This window comes from Nyctereutes procyonoides, unplaced genomic scaffold (assembly GCF_905146905.1).
Source record: "Nyctereutes procyonoides isolate TBG_1078 unplaced genomic scaffold, NYPRO_anot_genome, whole genome shotgun sequence".
NCBI lineage: Eukaryota > Metazoa > Chordata > Mammalia > Carnivora > Canidae > Nyctereutes > Nyctereutes procyonoides.
Genome location: NW_026575037.1, coordinates 3,735,940 through 3,757,224, shown reverse-complemented (window position 1 = coordinate 3,757,224; position 21,285 = coordinate 3,735,940). Strand labels below are relative to the sequence as shown.

At 34.4% G+C, this 21,285-nt stretch overlaps 1 protein-coding gene across 7 annotated transcripts in view; it reads left to right on the top strand.

The window, feature by feature from the left end:
* The window catches only part of COP1 (COP1 E3 ubiquitin ligase), a 246,944-nt gene that overhangs the window by 92,504 nt on the left and 133,155 nt on the right, over positions 1–21,285 (top strand). For all 7 annotated transcript variants that reach the window (XR_008663627.1, XM_055319205.1, XM_055319201.1 and 4 more), the window contains 2 exons: positions 9,644–9,758; positions 14,774–14,909. Coding sequence is in view for 6 of the 7 variants with exons in the window: in XM_055319205.1 (XP_055175180.1) it covers positions 9,644–9,758; positions 14,774–14,909 (251 nt within the window). In the remaining variant the exon portion in view is untranslated. The remainder of the gene's footprint in view (positions 1–9,643; positions 9,759–14,773; positions 14,910–21,285) is intronic.

Genomic DNA, 21,285 nt, shown 5'->3' with positions numbered 1-21,285 from the left:
AGAATTTTAACAATGAACAACATTTAAAAAACTAGGAAAGGTATTTTAAGTATGATAGGCAATTAGTTTGATGGCTTCAAAATAATGAAAGCTTTTTATATCCATTTCATCTTTTTGATGAAAAGAAAATGGTAAAAAATGTAAAAGTTTATTTGTAAAAGTTCAAGAAAAAAGAGGTGAAAATTCAAATCATTAGCTCACATATAAAATAATACTTACCTTCCCAAATAATACAAACAAAATATGAAGTAATGTAAGGTTACAAAGCAGTCGCCTAATAGATATGGCTCAGGGTTTTTCAAAATTGGAAATAATCTTCCTTGCTGTGTGTGGTTGTGTGAGTTTGGGAGAGGGGAAGAGAGTTGGAAGAATATTTGACAATATATGCATAAGATGTAAGCAAAAATGAATTGATCATTATATAGTTAGAGATTTATTATAAGAAATGATTCAAAGTACTGGTAAAGATTATATGCCAGTATTATTTATATAGATAAAAATTCTGCAAAAATAAATACTCCTAATCATAGTAGAATAGCTATGGAACCTATGGTACAGCTGTAGATTTTATTACCTTTTTAATTTTTTTATTATTATTTTAAAAGATCATTCATTCATTCATTCATTCATTCATTCATTCATTCATGATAGAGCGAGGCAGAGACAGGCAGAGGGAGAAGCAGGCTCCATGCTGGGAGCCCGATGCGAGACTCAATCCCAGGATTCCAGGATCGCGTCCTGGGCCAAAGGCAGGCGCTAAACCGCTGAGCCACCCAGGGATCCCTATTACCTTTTTTTAAAAAAGATTTATTTATTCTTGAGAGACACAGAGAAAGAGGCAGAGACATAGGCAGAAGGAGAAGCAGGGTCTCCACGGGGAGCTTGATGTGGGACTCAATCCCAGGACCTCAGGATTATGACCTGAGCTAAAGGCAGAGGGTCAACCACTGAGCCACCCAGGTACCCGTCTCCTTAAAAATCTTAATTGTTCCTCAGTCTTATATTACACTGACATTTTTGAGGAGTATTAAGTTATTTATTTTGTAGAACATCCCTCAATTTGAATTTGTCAGATGTTTTCTTATGACTAGATTCAGATTATCTATTTTAACCAGGAATACTACAGAGATGTTATTGTACCCTTTTTGTTAGTTTCTCATATCTGGGTACATATGATACCTCTTTGCTCAATACTGATGATGTTAACTTGGATTACCTGTCAAATTTCGTTATTGTAAAATTACCATTTTTTCTCATCTGAGATCTTAATAAATCTTGGTGAGAATAGTTATTGGTATGGCTATTGCCCAAATGATAATTTTTAATTCCTTATTATACGTTTTAGCACTTCTACTATAAGGAAGATCTTTACCTCCTCTTTGTTCATATCCTTATGGGTTCATGGATTTGTAATTCATTCTGTTAATCATTTTGAAACTTAAGTTGTCCCATATTTGTCTAGTTGGAACTCTTTCAAGTTGATTTCCACATCCTTTTGACATGTTCCTATCATTCTTCAGGTACCTCCTTACGTCGTAGACAAAAAGGTGTTCCAGCATCATCTTGTACTTAACTTGCCCCAGTCTTAGAATCAGCCATGTATCCAGGAAATCCTATTTCTTTTCTTTTAATGGAGAATGTTATGTAAAAAAACAAGATATGGGTTTTAAGTGTGCTCGTTGCTCTTCCAAGTTTCTGTGCTTGTAGGCCTTCCAAGTGGACAGAACTAGGAGACATATGTATATGTATGTTTATATAATCTATGTTATCTATACAGATATATATATATGCATTAATTACATATTAATCACCTTAAGTGATTAATGAAAGGATCACAAAAGTCAAATAGTTTATGCTTCTGGAACAGCTTGATTAAAGGCACTGGATACCATACAGCCAAGCAGGAGGATACTCATTGAAAGGGATGTGGTGATTTCAGGCCACACTGGGTCACGTAGGAATTGCTTTTTCTCCAGGTTTAGAACTACTACTGGCTTGTGTCTCAAGTACCTCAATAATAGGAATCCAAAGTTGGCTTATAGGCAAGATCTCTTATTTTAAGTTAGTCATGTAGGCAGTACATTCTAGTTATGTAACCAGCCTTTAAAGCCTCTACTGAAACCAGGTATGAATCATAAAGCCATTTATTATTACTAAACAATACTGACAGACTAATACATCGCTCTAGAACATCCCACTGACTTATGGTTACAGAATATCATTTACCTTTTTTTAGTGAATATGTTCCATAATGTGGGCAAGAGTCTGGAGATAACCACGTGGGCAGTCCAGACTAGCTGAGATTAATCCATGCTTCTTAGTATATAATAATATTTATACAATCATATATATATTTCATACATGTATAAAACATAAGCAGGTATTAAACATGTCTTTCTATTTCTGTATCTGCCCATTAATGGGTGAATGCATAGAAAAGTTGAATGCATACACACACACACACACACAATGGTAGATTATTCAGCCATAAGAAAAAAAAAAAAGAAAATCAGGGTACCTACATGGCACAGTTGGTTAAGTGTCTGGCTTTGGCTCAGGCAGTGATCCCAGGGTCTTGGAACTGAGCTCTGAGTCGCTCTCCTTGCTTAGCAGGGAATCTGTTTCTTCCTCTCTCTTTTCTTTGTCTCTGTCTCTCTAATAAAATCTTTAAAAAAGAAAAAAAGAAAATCTTTGCTACAACATGGATAGACCTATAAGTTATTATGTTAAGTGAAATACATCAGATATTTGGTCAATGTGGCCATTTTTCTTTAGGGATAATCTAGATAACACAACACAAGTGATGAGCATTTCCTTTTGATTTTTAGCCATGTTTATATCCTACCTATATATCTAGATCTTTTTTTTTTTTTCTAGGTCTTATTCTGAACATGTTCATTCTGATGATTGGCCTTGTAGATTATTTACAGCCAGTTCTATCTGTCCCTTCACTATTAGCATATTTCTTTTCATTTATATTAATTTTATTTGTAAATTTAGTAATTAATATATGGCGATGGGCTAGGTAATGCATTTTTACCAAGAATTATGAAGCAACCTAATTTTGGATGGATTAGAAAGGAATTGCACTGAAAAAATAAATTAAGGAAAAGCTAAGAGTAAATAGCAAAATAATTGTGAAAAAAGTTGCTATAAAAACTGGAAGGCAGGGATCCCTGGGTGGCTCAGTGGTTTAGTGCCTGCCTTTGGCCCAGGGCACGATCCTGGAGTCCTGGGATCGAGTCCCATGTCGGGCTCCCAGCATGGAGCCTGCTTCTCCCTCCTCCTGTGTCTCTGCTTCTCTCTCTCTCTTTCTCTATCATAAATAAATAAATAAATAAATAAATAAATAAATAAATAAATAAATAAATAAATAAATCTTTAAAAAAAACTGGAAGGCAAACTCTTTTTGACTGCTTCATGTATACTCTTGATTTTTGTTATGTAATATTCTCACGTTTCAAACTAATATCTTTTCTGTATTTCCATTGAACAGATCACTTTTTATTTATTTATTTTTTAAATATTTTATTTATTTATTCACGAGAGACAGAGAGGCAGAGACACAGGCAGAGGAAGAAGCAGGCTCCATGCAAGGGAGCCTGATGTGGGACTCGATGTCGGGTCTCCAGGATCACGCCCTGGACCAAAGGCAGACACTAAACCACTGAGCCATCCAGGGATTCCTCCCTCTCCCCTTTTTAAAGATTTAATTTAGAGCAGATCACTTTTTAAAAAAATCTAGATTCTTCTGCTTAGAATTCATGAAAATTATGTTGGTTTTTAAAAAGGAATATATTTCACGAATATGTAATTTAGAAGCACAATTGCAATTAAAGAAACAATGACTGAGCTCTTGATGTTAATTACTAGAACATTAATGGTACTTCTAACAAATTCCATCACTCTGCCTCATGTCCAGAGCTTCGCTTCTTTTCTTTTCTTTTTTAAGATTTTTATCTTATTGGGATCCCTGGGTGGCGCAGCGGTTTGGCGCCTGCCTTTGGCCCAGGGCGTGATCCTGGAGACCCAGGATCGAATCCCACGTTAGGCTCCTGGTGCATGCAGCCTGCTTCTCCCTCTGTCTGTGTCTCTGCCTCTCTGTGTGTGTGTGTGTGTGTGTGTGACTATCATAAATAAATTTAAAAAATAAAATAAAATAAAATTAAAAAAATAAAATAAAAATAAAAAAAAAGATTTTTATCTTATTTATTCATGAGAGACAAACAGAGAGAAAGCAGAGATAGGCAGAGGGAGGAGCAGGCTCCCCGAGGGGAGATTGACATGGACTCCATCCCAGGACCCAGAATTACCCACTGAGCCAAAGGCAGATGCTTAACCTCTGAGCCACCCAGGCGTCCCCAGAGCTACTTTTCTGATATTTGTGTTTATCAATGAGTTGCCTTTTTAGAATAGCTTTATCGTACATATATGCAAGCCTGTATTATTTGGTTTAGCTATATGTAGATTTTCTAAAAATGATATAGTAAGTAGTTTTTTTCAGAATTGTTTTTTGAACTTTAGTTCCTGAGTTTAGTAGCTGTTTGTTCTAGTTCTATGGGTGTAGTTGATTCATCAGAGTTTCTGTTTTTGATATTAAAGGCATCTTTGTACATGTCTCCTGATAGTTCAGGTGCAAGAGTTTCCCTAGATACCGTACGTGGGAGAGGAAGTGAGGGTAACAGAGTAGACATATCAATGGTTTTTGTATTCTGAGATACCAAATTCTTTTTAAAGTCTTTTTATTAATTTAAAGCTTCTATCACTGAAGTATATGAATTCTAGTTTCACCACATCCTTGTCAGTAATTAGTATTATTCAACCTCTAAATGGTTGCCACTTTAGTGTATAGGAATATAAGTTAGTTGTGGTTTTAATTCTTATTTTTCCGACACTCTAAAGCCAGCATCCTATATTTATTGTCCTTTATGTGAAATAGCATTTGATGTCTTTTCTAAGTTTTTTATATCAATCTTCTGTTTTTTTACTTGAAGAAACTTATATATGTATATTCAAAGTAGTAATAACTTGTTTCTTAGGTGTTGCAAATGTTGCCAATATCATCTAGTTTGTATCTTCTCTCTAATGATGAATTTTGATCAACAGAGTTTCTTAATTGAAGTTACTGAATTTGTAACTTTCATTATCAGTGCCCTTTGTATTCCATTTAAGAAATTCTGACCTATTGAGATTATAAACATATCTAGTGTCACAGCACATGCCAGTTTTGTAAATGTCCCGTGTATGCTCCCATGTATGCTTAAGAAAAATCTGTTTCTCATTGGATACAGCGTTCTATATGTAATTCATTAAATTTTAAAAAATAGATCATATCGATTTCTCTATTGAGTTGATGAGGTTAATCTTCTGCCCTTTTGGTGGGTTTGTCAATATCTGTAGGAAGTTTTGCTTTATATATATATGTATTTGAGGCTGTACTATTATATGTATACTAGGTGTACAATTATCACATTGAAACTTTTACACTTCCCGGTGCTATTTCCAGTTCCATTAATGCTTTTCTTTTTTTTTTTAAATTTTTTTATTTACTTATGATAGGCACACAGTGAGAGAGAGAGAGGCAGAGACACAGGCAGAGGGAGAAGCAGGCTCCATGCACCGGGAGCCTGATGTGGGATTCGATTCCGGGTCTCCAGGATCGCGCCCTGGGCCAAAGGCAGGCTAAACCGCTGCGCCACCCAGGGATCCCCCCATTAATGCTTTTCATCTGGAGTCTGTTTTTCCTCCTTTGATTACATTTGCCTAGTGTATTATTTTTCATGGTATTATTTCCAGGTTTTCAGTGTCTTTATGTTTTCAGTGATTTTTTTTTTGGCAGATACCATACAGTTTATATTTTAAAATTCCTTTCTATCACTAATTTAGTAATATTTATTACAATTATTGATATAGTTTCACTGTTTTACTCTTTAATGCTTGCTATTTGTCTCAATTTTTGTGTTTTTCTCTTATGTTTTTACCCCCCTTTTCCTACCATTTTAACGTTTTAAACATTACCTATTCTGTTACTATGCTTTCAGTAGTTATCCTTGAAATTTATCCAAACTAAACAGAATTTAGACCTATTATCATATTTAAAAAATTTTTTTAAATCCAGTATAGTTGACATACAATGTTATATTTGGTCAAGTGTACAATATAGTGATTGAGTAATTTTATACATTACTGTGTTTATTGTGATAAGTATAGTCTTAATCAATCCCTTTACTTATCTCATACATCTATCTTTTTTTTTTTTTAAGATTTATTTATTTATTCATTTGAGAGAGAGGGAGAGAGGCAGAGACCTAGGCAGAGGAAGAAGCAGGCTCCATGCAGGAGCCCAATGCGGGACTCGATCCCGGGACTCCGGGATCAATGCCCTAAGCTGAAGGCAGACGCTCAACCACTGAGCCACCCAAGTGTCCCTATATCTCCCTATCTACCTCCCCTTTAGTAGCCATCTGTTTGTTCTCTGTTGTTAAGAGTGTCTCTTTTTCTTTGCTCATTTGTTTTGTTTCTTAAATTCTACATATGAGGGAAATTATATGACATTTGCCTTTTTCTGACTTAGCATGTACTATCTGGATCCATCCATGTTGTTGAAAATGGCAAGATTTTGTTCTTTTTCATGGCTAAGTAATATTCCCTCCACTGTGCCCATGCGTGTACACATGTGTGTTTGACATCTTTATCCATTCTACTGTGTGTGTCTCTGTGTATGTGACTTCTTTATCCATTCATCTATCAGTGGACGCTGGGGCTGCTTTCATAGTTCAGCTATTCAGATAATATTGTGGTAAACCTATGGTACTTGTATCTTTTTGAATTAGTATCTTCATATTGTTTGGGTAAATCCATAGGACAGGAATTACTGGATCATATTTTGGTTCTATTTTTAATTCTGTGTAGAATCTCCACATTCTGTTTTCCACAGTGGCAGTTTTCATTCCCACTAACTGTGTACAAGGGTTCCTTATTCTCTTGTCAACACTTAGCCATTCTGACAGTTGTGAGGTGATATCTCATTGTGGTTTTCATTTATATTTCCTTGATGATCAGTGATGTTGAACATATTTTCATTAGATTTAACACCTTAATTACTTTCCTGAATAATGTAAGTGCTCCAGAATTGAGACTTTTTTCACTCTACTGATTTACATGCTTTTTTTTTTGGTGTATTTACTCTGTCTTATTCTTAAGGCCCATAATTTTAATATTCTAATTAATGTTAAAAACAGTGTTTAAAATACTTAAAATTACTTATTTGGTTAGACTTTTCTTCTTTTCATTTTGTGTCTCAGGCCTTCTGGTTTCTATTACTGAATTTTTCAAGCACATGATTTCACACTTTCTTTAAAGAAATGGCTTATAGGCAGTAGTCTTTTGTTTTCATTCACATGAAAAAAATGTTTATTTTGTTGCCGGATAGTTTTGTCAGGATTTGAATTTTAGATTGGAGTTGTTTTCTCTTCACTTTTTGAGCATAACCAAAGTTCACTCCCCTAGCCTCTTTTATTGCTGTTAACTATTTTAGTTGTTGGTCCTGTCAGGTAAGTTATCTTTTCTGTCTGATTGTTTTTAGTCTCTGTTTCAAATTTTCTGTCCTTTTTTCTTTTTATCCTTAGATCTGGTTAATTCCTTTAGATTTATCTTCTGGCTCACAGATTTACTTTTCAGCCTCTAAATCTCAGTTTTAGTGTTTTTTCCTTTTATAGGTATTTGTACATTTAAGTGTTGTTCCTTTTGTCTTTGCCCTCCTCTGCATCATTATATTTTAATATCACCTCTCTGATTCAGCTTCCTCTTTGGTTGTATGTCTCTTATGCCTTCTAAAGTTGTCTTATTTATTTTCTTGTGATCCAAGCAGTGCTTTAAAATACGCTTTTTATCTACTATCTTGTTTTTTTTTTTATTTAAGATTTTATTTATTCATGAGAGACACAGAGAGAGAGACAGACAGACAGAGGCAGAGGTAGAAGCAGGCTCCATGCAGGGAGCATGATGTGGGACTTGATACTGGGTCTCCAGGATCACGCCCTGGGCTGAAAGCGGCGCTAAACTGCTGAGCTACCTGGGCTGCCCTCTACCATCTAGTTTTAGCAAGGGTCACTTTACAGTGTTTTATTCAAGGTAGTAGTACCTTAATATTTATTACTTAAATACATTTGCAGTTGTATAGTTATGGTTAACTTGTGTCATCTCAAGTTCTGGTTACCTGTCTCATCTTTGTGTCTATGTGCCCCGAGCGTAATCATAGATGATAACCATTTGTAAAAAGAATAGTCTTATCCTTTGATTTAACATGGCTTCAGCATATTATATATTGAGGATCATAGATCTTTGTTTTTCATAGATTTACATGCCAATTTCAGGTTTTTTGCCAATTTACATACCAATTTCAGGTATTTCAGGTTTGCTGGCTTTATATATATCTGATTTAGTTATTCTGATCTTCTAATGTGTATGTCAGACTAGTCTATACATGTTTCACATTACGGCCCCTTAATTAATTAATTAATTATTAATCAATTAATTCATATTACTGCCCCTTAGTTAATTAAGTTTTAAAAATATATTATTTATTTATTCATGACAGACACAGAGAGAGGCAGAGACACAGGCAGAGGGAGAAGCAGACTCCATGCAGGGAGGCCGACTTGGGACTTGATCCTGGGTCTCTAGGATCACACCCCGGGCCGAAGGCGGTGCTAAACCCCTGGGCCACCGGAGCTGCCCTGCCCCTTAATTTAGTAATCAGTATTAACTTAAATATATACTCTGACAATCAAGTACTGTTTCTGTTATTCAAGGAGTCCATATAAGGGTGGTGAAAAAGTAATTAGTTTTCTTTTGAACATTGTTTTCTAACAATTTCTTTATCTTAAAATCCTCAAAATTGTAAATTTAGCATGATAGTTATAATGATTTCTGTTTTCATTTAATTTGGAGAGTTGAAAGGTTTCTTATTTCATTCTTATAAAATTGGCCTTTAGAGCCTATTTGCATATTTTATTTTATTTTATTTTTTGGCTAGAAGGCTTGAGCTTTATAGCAAACCATATTCTACCAACCAGGGGGTGGGACTCACCACTTGCTCCTGCAGGGCTGCCTTGTCCGCCTACCCCAAGGGGCCCCATCCTCAAGCCTTTTGCCATTCGTAGAACTCCCTCCTCTCTGGCCTGTGGGCCACCCGGTTCCTCTCCCCACCTATGCACCCCCCTGTTACCTGAGGTATGGTACCTGAGGTATGGTAATAGATTCACCCCCTCCCTTCCATAGTATAACCTGACTCCCTAGGAATTCTAGGCTAAGGATCAGGACCTGGCCTCCAACTCCTCCCCATGGCATCCCAACCCTGAGCCTATTTGCATTTTATTTTATTTATTTATTTATTTATTTATTTATTTATTTATTTATTTTTAATAAATTAATTTTTATTGGTGTTCAATTTACCAACATACAGACCTATTTGCATTTTAAAATAAAAATAGAAAAATATGGTCTAAGAACTATGAGTATTTACTATTTGTTGTTATTTTAATGTGTTGACATTTTGAATTTGCAATCATTTAGATATTCTGTGCAGAAAAAGACTCATTTTTTCTAAGTTACAAGTGTCTTTTCTTGTTAACTACTTTAGACAAAGAAGCAGCCATGGTATAACAGCACATTAGCATCACGAAGAAAACGACTCACTGCTCATTTTGAAGACTTAGAGCAATGTTACTTTTCTACAAGGATGTCTCGTATTTCAGGTACATATTCCAGACTTCTTAAAATATATCGAATTCATATGTCAGATCCATTTCTAGCTTCTTATGCTAGATTTATATAAAGTCCTATTTATAAAGCAAAAGTGTGTATTTTCAACATATTCTACCAGAGTGTTCTGGAGGTTCTTAGAGATCTTGAAGAACATTGCTTTCCCATAGCTATTTTTTTTCTCCATTTAAGAAATTTCAATCTTTATGTAGTGAGCTATATGTAAAGTTAAGAAAAACATCAGCCTTGAATGTGTTGCTAGGAAAAATAAATCCATTCAATTTTCTCTTATTATTAAATATTATTATTAAATACTAAGTATTTATTAAGTTCTAAGCACTATCATTTTGGATAACAATAAAAAGATGAACTGATATCTCTTGTCTTTTCTTGTCTCTGTGATATTATATGTTATACAAGTGTATTGGGAATAAAGAAGAATATCCATTAATATAACTTAGGAATGAAAAATCTGTGCCAAGTTGAAAATGGATAAATGGAATGATAGCTGTATGGATTTTATAGGGTTGTATTTAGTCAAGACTAAAATTCATTAACTAAATAAGGTAATTAGAAACATCTTCAACATAGAGGAAATGACTTATGCAAAGTCAAGGACATGTTAGCATTGGATATTTTCATTGCTTTCAAAAAGTAAATGTAGTTCTGCCCTCAAGCTGTGAGTTTTCTCAGTGTCTTTGCTCATCAATGAAGTACAGACATTAACACCATCCCTGTGTTTTATTTCATTGTTTTTTGATATTTATAGGGGATGTAAATATATCTATACAAAATACAAAGATTGGTATAAGTTAGGTGCTCAATTAGACACATTGTTAAAATGAACAATACAAGAAATAACAGGTGTTGCTGAGAATGTGGATAAAGGGAAATCCTCTTTTATGTTGGTGGGAATGCAAACTGGTGTAACCAGTCTAGAAAACAGTATGGATGTGCCTCAGAATGTTAAAAATAGAACTTGTGATCTAACAGTTGCACTAGTAGGTATTTACTCAAGGATACAAAAATAGAGTTTTAAAGGGGGGGCATGCATCCTGATGTTTATAGCAGCATTATTAACAGTAGCCAAACTATGGAAAGAGCCCAAATGTCCATTGAGTGATGATGAGTGATAAAGAAGATGGGGTATATATAAACAATGAAGTATTACTTAGCCATCAAAAAGAATAAAATCTTGCCATTCAGAACAACATAGATGGAGCTAGAGTGTATTATGCTAAGCAAAGTAAGTCACTCAGACAAATGCAAATACCATTTAATTTCACTTATATGTGGAATTTAAGAAACAAAACAGATGAACATATGGGAGGAGGTAAAGAGAGGAAACAAACCATAAGAGACTCTTAAAGAATAAACTGAGGGGTGATGGAGGGAGGGAGGTGGGGGACGTGCTCGATGGGGAATGGGTATTAAGGAGGGTACTTGTTTGTTATGATGAACACTGGGTATTGTATGTAAGTGATGAATTGCTGAATTTTCCTGAAACCAATATTTCACTGTCTGCTGACTGACTAGAATTTAAATAAAAATTTGAAGGAGAAAAAAAAAATCTACTTGTTGTTTTAGATCTTTGTACAAGTTCGTCTTAGGGTGGTGATGGAGGAAAAAGAAGATTTTCATAGGCAGTCTAGGAGGGAGCCAAGCTCTGTTTATGAATGTGTATGAAATTAATGATCAGTTGTAAAGATGGAAAGCTTTCATTGTATCATATTGCCTAGGAATTGAGATGCTATGGAGCCTCTGTAATAGTCTGAAAACTGTAGTAGGAAGCTGTGAAATTGAAAATGGTTTGAGACCTACATTCTGATTGGCGGAGGGCTCATATTAACCCTGTTAGATTTTGTTTTGGTACAATGTTGAAATACAGCCTAAAGCAAATGGCAGACATTTAAAAGAAAAAGAGAGGAAAGAGAGATTGGGGAGTAATTTTTAAGTAACTGCATGCTGTGGCATAGTAAAGGTGTATTCATAGACCAATTTATTTTGGGGATGTAAGATAGAAGGTAGAATAAATTAAAACCAGGAGGAAGGCTTGATTTCCATTTTTATGGGCATGGCTCTCTTGTACTTAAAATATGTTGTCCTTAGTGTGTAAGGAGTCTTAAGTTTATCTTACTGAATTTTCACACTGACTACACCTATATTGCTGAGTATGAAGTTCTTCCTAGTGCCTTTGACTGTGAAGAGGGAATTTTAACTTCTACATAATGGAGTTCATAATATTTGATTATCATTTTGTGTATTTTTAGATGAGAACCCACCTCCCTCTTTTTGACTTTCAATTTTCAACTCTGAAAATGAAAGATGAAGATTAAGAGATTAATGCCTTGGACTCTTAGTTGTTACTGAAAGAGAAGTAAATTAAAAAGCATTAGTAGATAGAAAAGAGCTGCAGAATACAGTTTCACAAACTAATCTGTGATTGGAAAAGTAATAGGCTAGCAGATATGTATGATTATTGACCAAAATCTGAGCAAACAAAATCCTTCCTTTTCATAACCAGATAAAAAAGTTGAATGCCTGTAGTTTCAGATACTAGAGTAGCTATTTTTATTGTTCACTTTATAACTTCTGTTGGAAGTAGGTGTTAATGAATAGGTATGATGGCCAGAGAAGTTTAGCTATCCAGGAAAAGATCATGGTCTTAAACAGAATATACATTCTTGAATGCTTGTGAATTTTTTGTACTTAGGGATTGGTGTCAAAATATGAAAGAATAGATTTACGTTAAATTCGTATTTAAACAAATATCTAAGGTGTCTTTCCAGTCACTCTTTTTCTTTTTCCAGTCACTTTTTATTACATTAAATACTCACAGTAATAGGATTATATATAAAAAGAACCAATTAGTTGTTAAATTCAAACCACTTTGTAGTACAGTTGATTTGTTTTATTACAGTAATCCCTGTTTTATTTCCAACTTGTTGAATTTACTGAGAATAATTTTTATGGAGCAGGAGCATTAGTTAAGTAACATTATGGCCGTGCATTTAATTGAGTTTGTTCCTTTGCTGTTTTTAGAATGGAAACAGTATAAAATTGGAACCTTGATATAAGTTGTTAGGTGAATTTGCTATGTTACTGTTTAAATCTTTAAAATGTAAAATATTGAGGATAGAAGCTTAGTATCAGAGACTAGTAATTGTTTTGTCGTTGTAAGTTTTAGATAAATTTCTTCCTGTAAGTAGTTAATCTTCAAGATAATATAATACATCCAGATGAATTAAATCAGTTCTCTACTGTCTATCCTATGGTACATTAACTCTGCAGACTTCATGATTCTTATATCTAAATTTCATTGTGTCTACTGTTATTTTCAGAGGATAAATAAGATGGGTAAATCACGGGGCACCTGGGTGACTCAGTTGGTTAAGCATCCAACTCTTGCTTTTTGGCTCAGGTCATGATCTTAGTCAGGGTCATGAGATGGAGTCCCATGTTGGGCTCCCTGCTCAGCAGAGAGCCTGCATCTCCCTCTGCCCCTCTCCCTGCTCATGTACTCTCTCTCTCTCTCTCTCTCTCTCTCTCTCTCTCTCAAATAAGTAAATAAATCTTTTAAAAAGGGGGAGAGGGTATCATGAAAGTTTACATTGAGAAAGTTGTATGTATTTGTATGTGTATGAGCTAGGAGTAAGGAAGAAAGTATTAAAACATTGTTGTAACAATCTTATTTCAAATTTCAGTTAGGAAGCTGACTAAAGTAATTAGGTTTTACTTTTCTTTCTTTAGAAAGGAAAGTACAAGTCCAAACTTGAAGTACTTTTTAAAAACAATGATTTTATTCAGACTTTCTATGTAGTCTTATTCCTAGATTGGACAATAGATAGCTGTATTTATTCTCAGTCTTTTGTGAGATGATTTTGTGATTTAAATTCCACATAACCTAAGTGGACTTTACTTAAAGCATTTATACTGTGTTCTAGTGGATGGAATTAATGTTTTCCATATACCACCAAGACATTTGAGTAGAAGTATTTTATTTTTTAGAATAATTGATATATTACAGTTTTCTACTTCCTTTTCATAATTGGATTTGAAAATTTCAAAGTATAATATGAACAAGTAATTCACTTTCTTTTTACTTAAGCAATTACTTTCTTAACCTAAATTATGTTATTATAAATTGTATTTTGAAGGTAAATAAACATGGTCATGTAGATGTAACCCTATAAACATGTTCCTTCACAATAATGAATAGACTGTCCTAGTGTATATACTCCTCTGTCCATCCTAACTTTCAACATCGATAAGGGATATTTTTTTAAAGATTTTATTTATTTATTTTATTTTTTAATTTTTATTTATTTATGATAGTCAAAGAGAGAGAGGGTGAGAGAGGCAGAGACACAGGCAGAGGGAGAAGCAGGCTCCATGCACCGGGAGTCCGACGTGGGATTCGATCCCGGGTCTCCAGGATCGCGCCCTGGGCCAAAGGCAGGTGCCAAACCGCTGTGCCACCCAGGGATCCCAAGATTTTATTTGTTTATTCATGAAACACAGGCAGAGGGAGAAGCAGGCTCCATGCAGGGAGCCCAACATGGGACTCGATCCTGGGTCTCCAGGATCATGCCCTGGCCTGAAGGTGGTGGCGCTAAACTGCTGAGCCACCCGGGCTGCCCGGGATTTTGTTTTTGTTTTCGTTTGTTCTTTTTTTTTTTTTTTTTCGTTTCAATAAAAGATTAAAATCCTTTTGATCAGAGCCACATTTCCCCAATAAATTGTTGCTTAAGAAATATTTATGTTATGTTTTTATTGATGGTGAAAGAGACAGTGTCTTCAATGAACCACTAAGAAATTTTTGTTAAAGCTAAAAGATCAGCATTCCAGTTTATCCATGCTAGTGTTCTCTAAATGCTTAAGAATTGTTTGTATTTAGAATATAATTTTAAATCTGTGTATACTGCTCCTTGACTTACATTGCAGTTCAACTAATTTATTTTATTTTGTTTTTGTTTTTGTTTTGTTTTTGTTTTTTTTTTTCATATAGATGATAGTCGAACTGCAAGCCAGTTGGATGAATTTCAGGAATGCTTGTCCAAGTTTACTCGGTATAATTCAGTACGACCTTTGGCTACATTGTCATATGCTAGTGATCTCTATAATGGTTCCAGCATAGTCTCTAGGTAAGTGTTGGTCAGCATTTTTTACTATTTACTTTTGCAAGAGTATCTAGAATTTAATTTGACACGCAGTTTCATTGTTCTAGTTAAGAGCCTGTGTCTGAAGTTAAGTTGCCTCCCAATTTTTAGTTTTGTGGTCTTGGGCAAGTTTTGGAATTTCTTTAGTCCTCAATGCTCGCTTTAAAATGGAATGATTAATAGTATTCACCTCATAGGGTCAGCTTGTATTATTACAAATGTCTTTGGTTTTGGTGACAGGATATGTTCTTCTCATAAGGGCTCCCGTCTTCAGTTTTCTAAAAAAGTTTGTGAAGAATTGGTATTATTTCTCCCTTATATATTTTATAGACTTCTCCAGTGAAGCCATCTTGGCCTTGAATTTTGTTTGAGGAAAGAGTTCCAAATATAAAATAATTTTAAAAAATAGGACTAATCAGGTTATTGATATTTTTCTTGATTAAACATGATTTTTAGTTTGTGTTTTTAAAAGAATTTGTCCATTTCACCTAGGTTGTTGAATTTATGCACATTCAAATGTTTGCAATATTCTTTATTATCCTTTTATGTCTTTAGATTATCTAAGATCTCTTTCTCATCTCTGTTATTGGAAACTCGTTTCCTTTATTTTTTTTCCTTAATAGTCTGGTTTAGAAGTTTATCAGTATGACTTGTCTTCTCAAGTAGCCAGCTCTTAGTTTTTTTTTTTAAATTTATTTATTTATTTATTTATTTATTTATTTATTTATTTATTTATTTTTATTATTATTTATGATAGTCACACAGAGAGAGAGAAAGAGAGAGAGAGAGAGAGAGAGAGAGAGAGAGAGAAAGAGGCAGAGACGCAGGCAGAGGGAGAAGCAGGCTCCATGCACCGGGAGCCCGACGTGGGACTTGATCCCAGGTCTCCGGGATCGAGCCCTGGGCCAAAGGCAGGCGCCAAACCGCTGCGCCACCCAGGGATCCCCCAGTTCTTAGTTTTTTATAGTCTGTATTTTTGTTTCATTGATTTCTGCTCTTAATTTTATTATTTCTTTTTCTTCTGCTTTCCCTAGCTTTAATATGCTCTTTTCTAGTTTCTTAAGGTAGAAACTAAAGTGTTCAGTTGAAAGTTTGCTTCTCTAATATAATTTGTGCTTTAAATTTTTCTCTATTCACTGCAGTAGCTGCATCCCATGAATTTTTGGTGTGTTATCTTCTATTTTTTTCCAAATTTTATTTTTATTGTGATAAAATACTTATAAAATATACTATCTTAACCAGTGTGCTGTTCAGTGGAATTAAATATATACCTTCTTAATATTATGGAAAGGTCACCAGTATCCATCTCTTTAATACTTGACATCTTGTAAAACTGAAAATGCATATCCATTAAACAGTAACTCTTTATTCCCATCTTCCCTGAATCCTGGCAACAACCCTTCTACTTTATTTCTCTATTATTTTGACTACTCTAAGTATTTCATTTAAGTGGAATCAACACCTTATTTGTTTTCTTGTGACTGGCTAATCTCACTTGGTATAATGTTGTCAGTGTTTGTCCATGTTGTAACATATGTCAGAATTTTCTTACTTTTTAAGGCTTCATAACACTCCATTATATGTATGTATATGCCACATTTTGCTTATTTATTTGTCTGTTGATGGACACGTAGGTTGCTTCTGTGTTTTTTACCTGTTGTGAGTAATACTGCTATGAACATGGGTGTATGGATACCTCCTCAAGACCTTGTTTTCAGTTCTTTTAGTTACATACCCAGAAATGGCATTGCTGGATTATATGGTAATTCGGTTTTTAATTTTTTGAGGAACTGCCATACTGTTTTCCACAGTGGCTATGCCATTTTACTGTCCCATCAGCAGTGCACAAGGCTTCCAGTTTCCCCACATACTTGCCATCACTTGTTATTTTCTGTGTTTTCGATAGTCACCATGCTATAACAGGTGTGAGGTGGTAGTTCTTAGATTTGCTTTGCATTTCCCTAATGATTAGTGTTGTTGAACATTGTTTCTTGTGTTTATTGGCCATTTGTTTATCTTCCTTAGAGAAATTTCTATTGAAGTCTTTGCCTAGTTTTGAATTTTGCTATTGTTGCATTTCAGTAGTTCTCTCTATATTATGGGTATTAGGTATTAATCCCTTATCAGATTTGTACGTATTTTCTCTCATTTTGTGGGTTGCCTTTTTACTTTGTTACTACTGTCATTGCACAAAATTCTATAATTTTCGTGAAGTTTAATTTGTCTATTTTTCTTCTGTTGCCTGTATTTGTGATGTCCTATCTCAGAAATCATTGTCAAATCCCAAGTCACAAAAAGAGTTTTATAGTTTTGTGTTTTAGATTTACTTTTTGATCCATTTTGAGTTAATTTTTGTATATGGTTTTAGGTAAGGGTCCAACTTTATTTTTATGCAGGTCGGTATGCAGTTTTCCCAGCATCATTTCTTGAAAAAGTCCTTTCTCTACTTAATAGTATTGCCACTCTTGTCAAAGATCATTTGACCACATACAGAATGGTTTATTTCTGGGTTCTCTCATCTGTTCCATTTGCCTGCGAGTTTGTTTTTATATCACTACCACATAGTTTTCTGTTTGTTTTCGTTTGTCTCAGAGACACTGAGAGTGTGGACTGAGGGGCAGAGGGAAAAGGAGAGAGAGAATGTTAAGCAGACTCCACACCCATCACAGAGCCATACATGGGGCTCGATTTTATGACCCTGAGATCATGACCTGAGCTGCAATTAAGAGTCAGAGTCTTAGCTGACTGAACCACCCAGGTGCCAAACACACTTATAGCTTTGTAGTAAATTTTGAAATCAGGAAGTGTGACTCCTCTAAGTCTTTTCTTTTTCAAGATTTTTTTTTTCTATTTCTGCAGAAAATGTCATTGGGATTTGACAGGGATTGCACTGAATCTCTAGATTGCTTTGGGTAATGTTGACATCTTAACAATATTCAGTCTTCTGATCCATGCACATGAGATGTGTCTTTCTTTCTTTCTTTAATTTTTTTAAGAAATTTTTAATAGTTTTCATTGTATAAATCTTTCACTTCCTTGGTTAATTCCTAAATATTTTTTTGATGCTGCTGTAAGTGGAGCTGTTTTCATAACTGTATGATTGTTCATTGTTATGGCATTGAAGAGATGAAATATTTTTGTTTTCATTCAGTTCAAGAAGCACTTACGTTTCAAACTTGATTTTTTTCTCTCATTATTGAGATATATCTTAATAGTTTTCAAATATTGGGATTTTCTAGTTATCTTTTTGTTACTATATTTATGTTCATCATGATGATCCATTCTTTAAAAATTTGTAGTGAAAATTTCTAATGCACATAGAAATAGAATGGAATAATAATCCGTCATATCGCCATCTTCCAGATTCAGCAGTGATCCAGATTTTGTTACACTTGCTTTATTTATCCTTTTTATTTTTTCTTTGCTTAACTATTTGCAACAAATCGCTGATGCTATGTTATTTCATCCTTATATCCTTAAGAATGTAAATATGAATATTTTAAAACCACAGGGCTGTATCACATGTAACACAATTACCAGTAATTCCTTGGTATCATCAAATTGCTTGTTTATTTTAAAATCTCCTAGATAGAATTAAGAAACCTTAAAAAGATATTTTGATGCAGATCAGGAATTTGGCAGTTTTTAACTTGTCCAATACATTACTATGTATGGTTTTAGATTTGCATGACTAAGATTTTTATTAACATGTAAGAATAAGAATATTGGTCTTGGAATTTAAGATGATAGCTAGAGAAACTTGCAGTAAACCTTTTATGGTATTCTAGCTGGTTAGCTCAGTAGTAAGACAAGAATCATGTATTAATTTCTTTTCTATGTATTGGCAATGTGAGTTTTCTTTATCAAGTACTGGCGTGGTTAAAAATTGAAAATGGAGTAGATTGTGGGGCTTATTTAATTAATTAAATGAGTGATGAATTCATATAACAAAAATTAGATGACTCCTTAATGTGAGCTGGGCTAAGATTATAACCATGAACAGGCCAGGTATGATGCTTGGATTTAGGAAAGCTCTCAGTATTATTTCAGTGCCTTTATAGAAGCAGTGTAAGAAAGTTTTTGAAACATTTAGATTGGAGTAACAGTGTAACACTACTAAGTTTCCTTCCTCCTCCTCCCTCCCTCCCTCCCTCCCTCCCTCCCTCCCTCCCCCTCCCTCCCTCCTTTCCTTCCTTTCTTTTGAGAGGGAGAGGGTTTGTGCCTATGCATAAGTGGACTGGGGTAGTGAGGGGCAAAAGGAGAGACAGAATCCCAGGCAGCCTCCATACCCGTTGAGGAGCCTTGTGCGGGTTTCAGTCCCACAACTGTGAGATCATGACCTGAGCTGAAACCAAGAGTTGGGTGCTTAACCGACTGAGCCACACAAGTGCCCCTTAAATTCTTAACTAGTGTAAGAATGTATAATGTATGTTTTTAAAAATTCCAGAAATGTAGCTTGAATTTGAAATGGCAAAAATAGTGTTGGAAGTTTATAATAATGACCTGATATATATGTTATCTATAATTATTTGGCTCTACTCAACTAAAATATAATGCAGATTACTTTATATTGTAATATAGATTGATGTCCCTTAGCATTGTAAATTTGTCCTGTATTATATTTTCTTTTCCATTACAAAATGAAGAAAAATCCAAAAACAAAGTGAAAATTTCCATCTTAACTTTATATTACAAAAGCAGCATTCCTAGTTAGAAAATGTAGAATTGGTTATACATCTCTAGGATTCAAAAAAGATTTTTTAAAAATCATTTTTGAAAGCCATTTTAGCTTGATTTTAATATAATTTTGGGCTGTTTTTTAAATGCTACTAAATCCTTTTTCCCATATTTTAATTTAAATTCTCGTTAGGTAACATATAGTGTAATATTGGTTTTAGGAGTATTAAATCTTGATTATACAAGACATTTATGTCAGAGCATTGTGTATTCTGAAGCAGAAGTTTGCTAAAGATTTAAGTGCAATTTCAATTTGGGAATATCACCTAATGAAAGTGAGATTAGGAATGCCTGGGTGGTGCAGTTGCTTGAACATCAGACTCCCACACTCTACATGGAGGCTGGTTGAGACTATTTTCCTCTTCTCCTGCCCCTCCCCTCAACACCATGTTTGCTTGCACTCTCTCTCTTCAGAATAAATAAGTCTTTTTTTAAAGAAAGTGAGATTAGTTTTATTAAAATATTTTAATTAAAAATTTAAAGGTACCTTTAGTTTCATCTTGCATGCTAACATCAATTTTTAATTGACATTGAATTAACATTTCTGAAAAAAATTTTTTTAAAGATTTTATTTATTTATTCATGAGAGAGACACACACACACAGAGGCAGAGACAGAGGCAGAGGGAGAAGCAGGCTCCATGCAGGGACCCTGATGCAGGACTCAATCCCGGGATTCCAGGATCACTCCCTGGGCTGAAGGCAGATGCTAAACCGCTGAGCCACCCAGGGATCCCTGAAAAAAATTTCAATTTTGAAGGTTTGTAAGACAGGATAGGTGAAGATTAGAAGGTAGCAACAAGGAAAATAGTATCCAAAGAGACTTTGAAAGTTTCACAGCCCTGGTGATATTTTTCCCTTTCTCTCCTTTCTCATATTCACACACATCATTGATAGTAAACTCACTTTAAAGGCTTTTAATTCCTCTCAAAATAGGAAATTTTGATGAAGAATTTTTTTTGGGAAAAGAGATAAAGATACATTAGAGATGGCATATAATGGTAAATTTGCATTATTTAATGTTGCATTATTTTCATTACATTTTAGAAGAAAATATTCTTACAGTAAGATTGCCTGAAATACCTCTAGTGTGGTCATTTACTGTTGTGAGAATCTCACTGAGAGACAAACTTTGTTGTAAAGTTTTTCTTCCTTTGCTTAACAGATCATATTGAGTCATTTAATACCATACTTATAATTCCACAAGGTGGCAGCATTTGTTTACTTTGACAGTTTCTCAACTATTAGACAAGGTATGGAAATAAATGGCTTGTGGAAGTTAATGGTTTATTGGGAAGTTCATTCTCATGAATACTAGGTGGTCCTCGGTTAACAACAGCAAGTGACGCAAAGGATAGAAACTTTTTTTTTTTTTTTAGAAACTCGTCTTAAAAATAACAATAATGTCATGTTTTGCAAATTTTCTTAAATATCTAGCGGCCATTAGAGAGGAATGGTTTGAAGCTGTATTGTTTGAACTTACTATGTACTTAGCAGTAGCTGTTTATTGAATTCTTGGTTTGAAATTTACAAACCTAGATTGTTATGGTTAAAATTGTTACACATTTGGGCAGTCCTTGGTGGCTCAACAGGTTACCACTGCCCTCAGCCCGGGGCCTGATTCT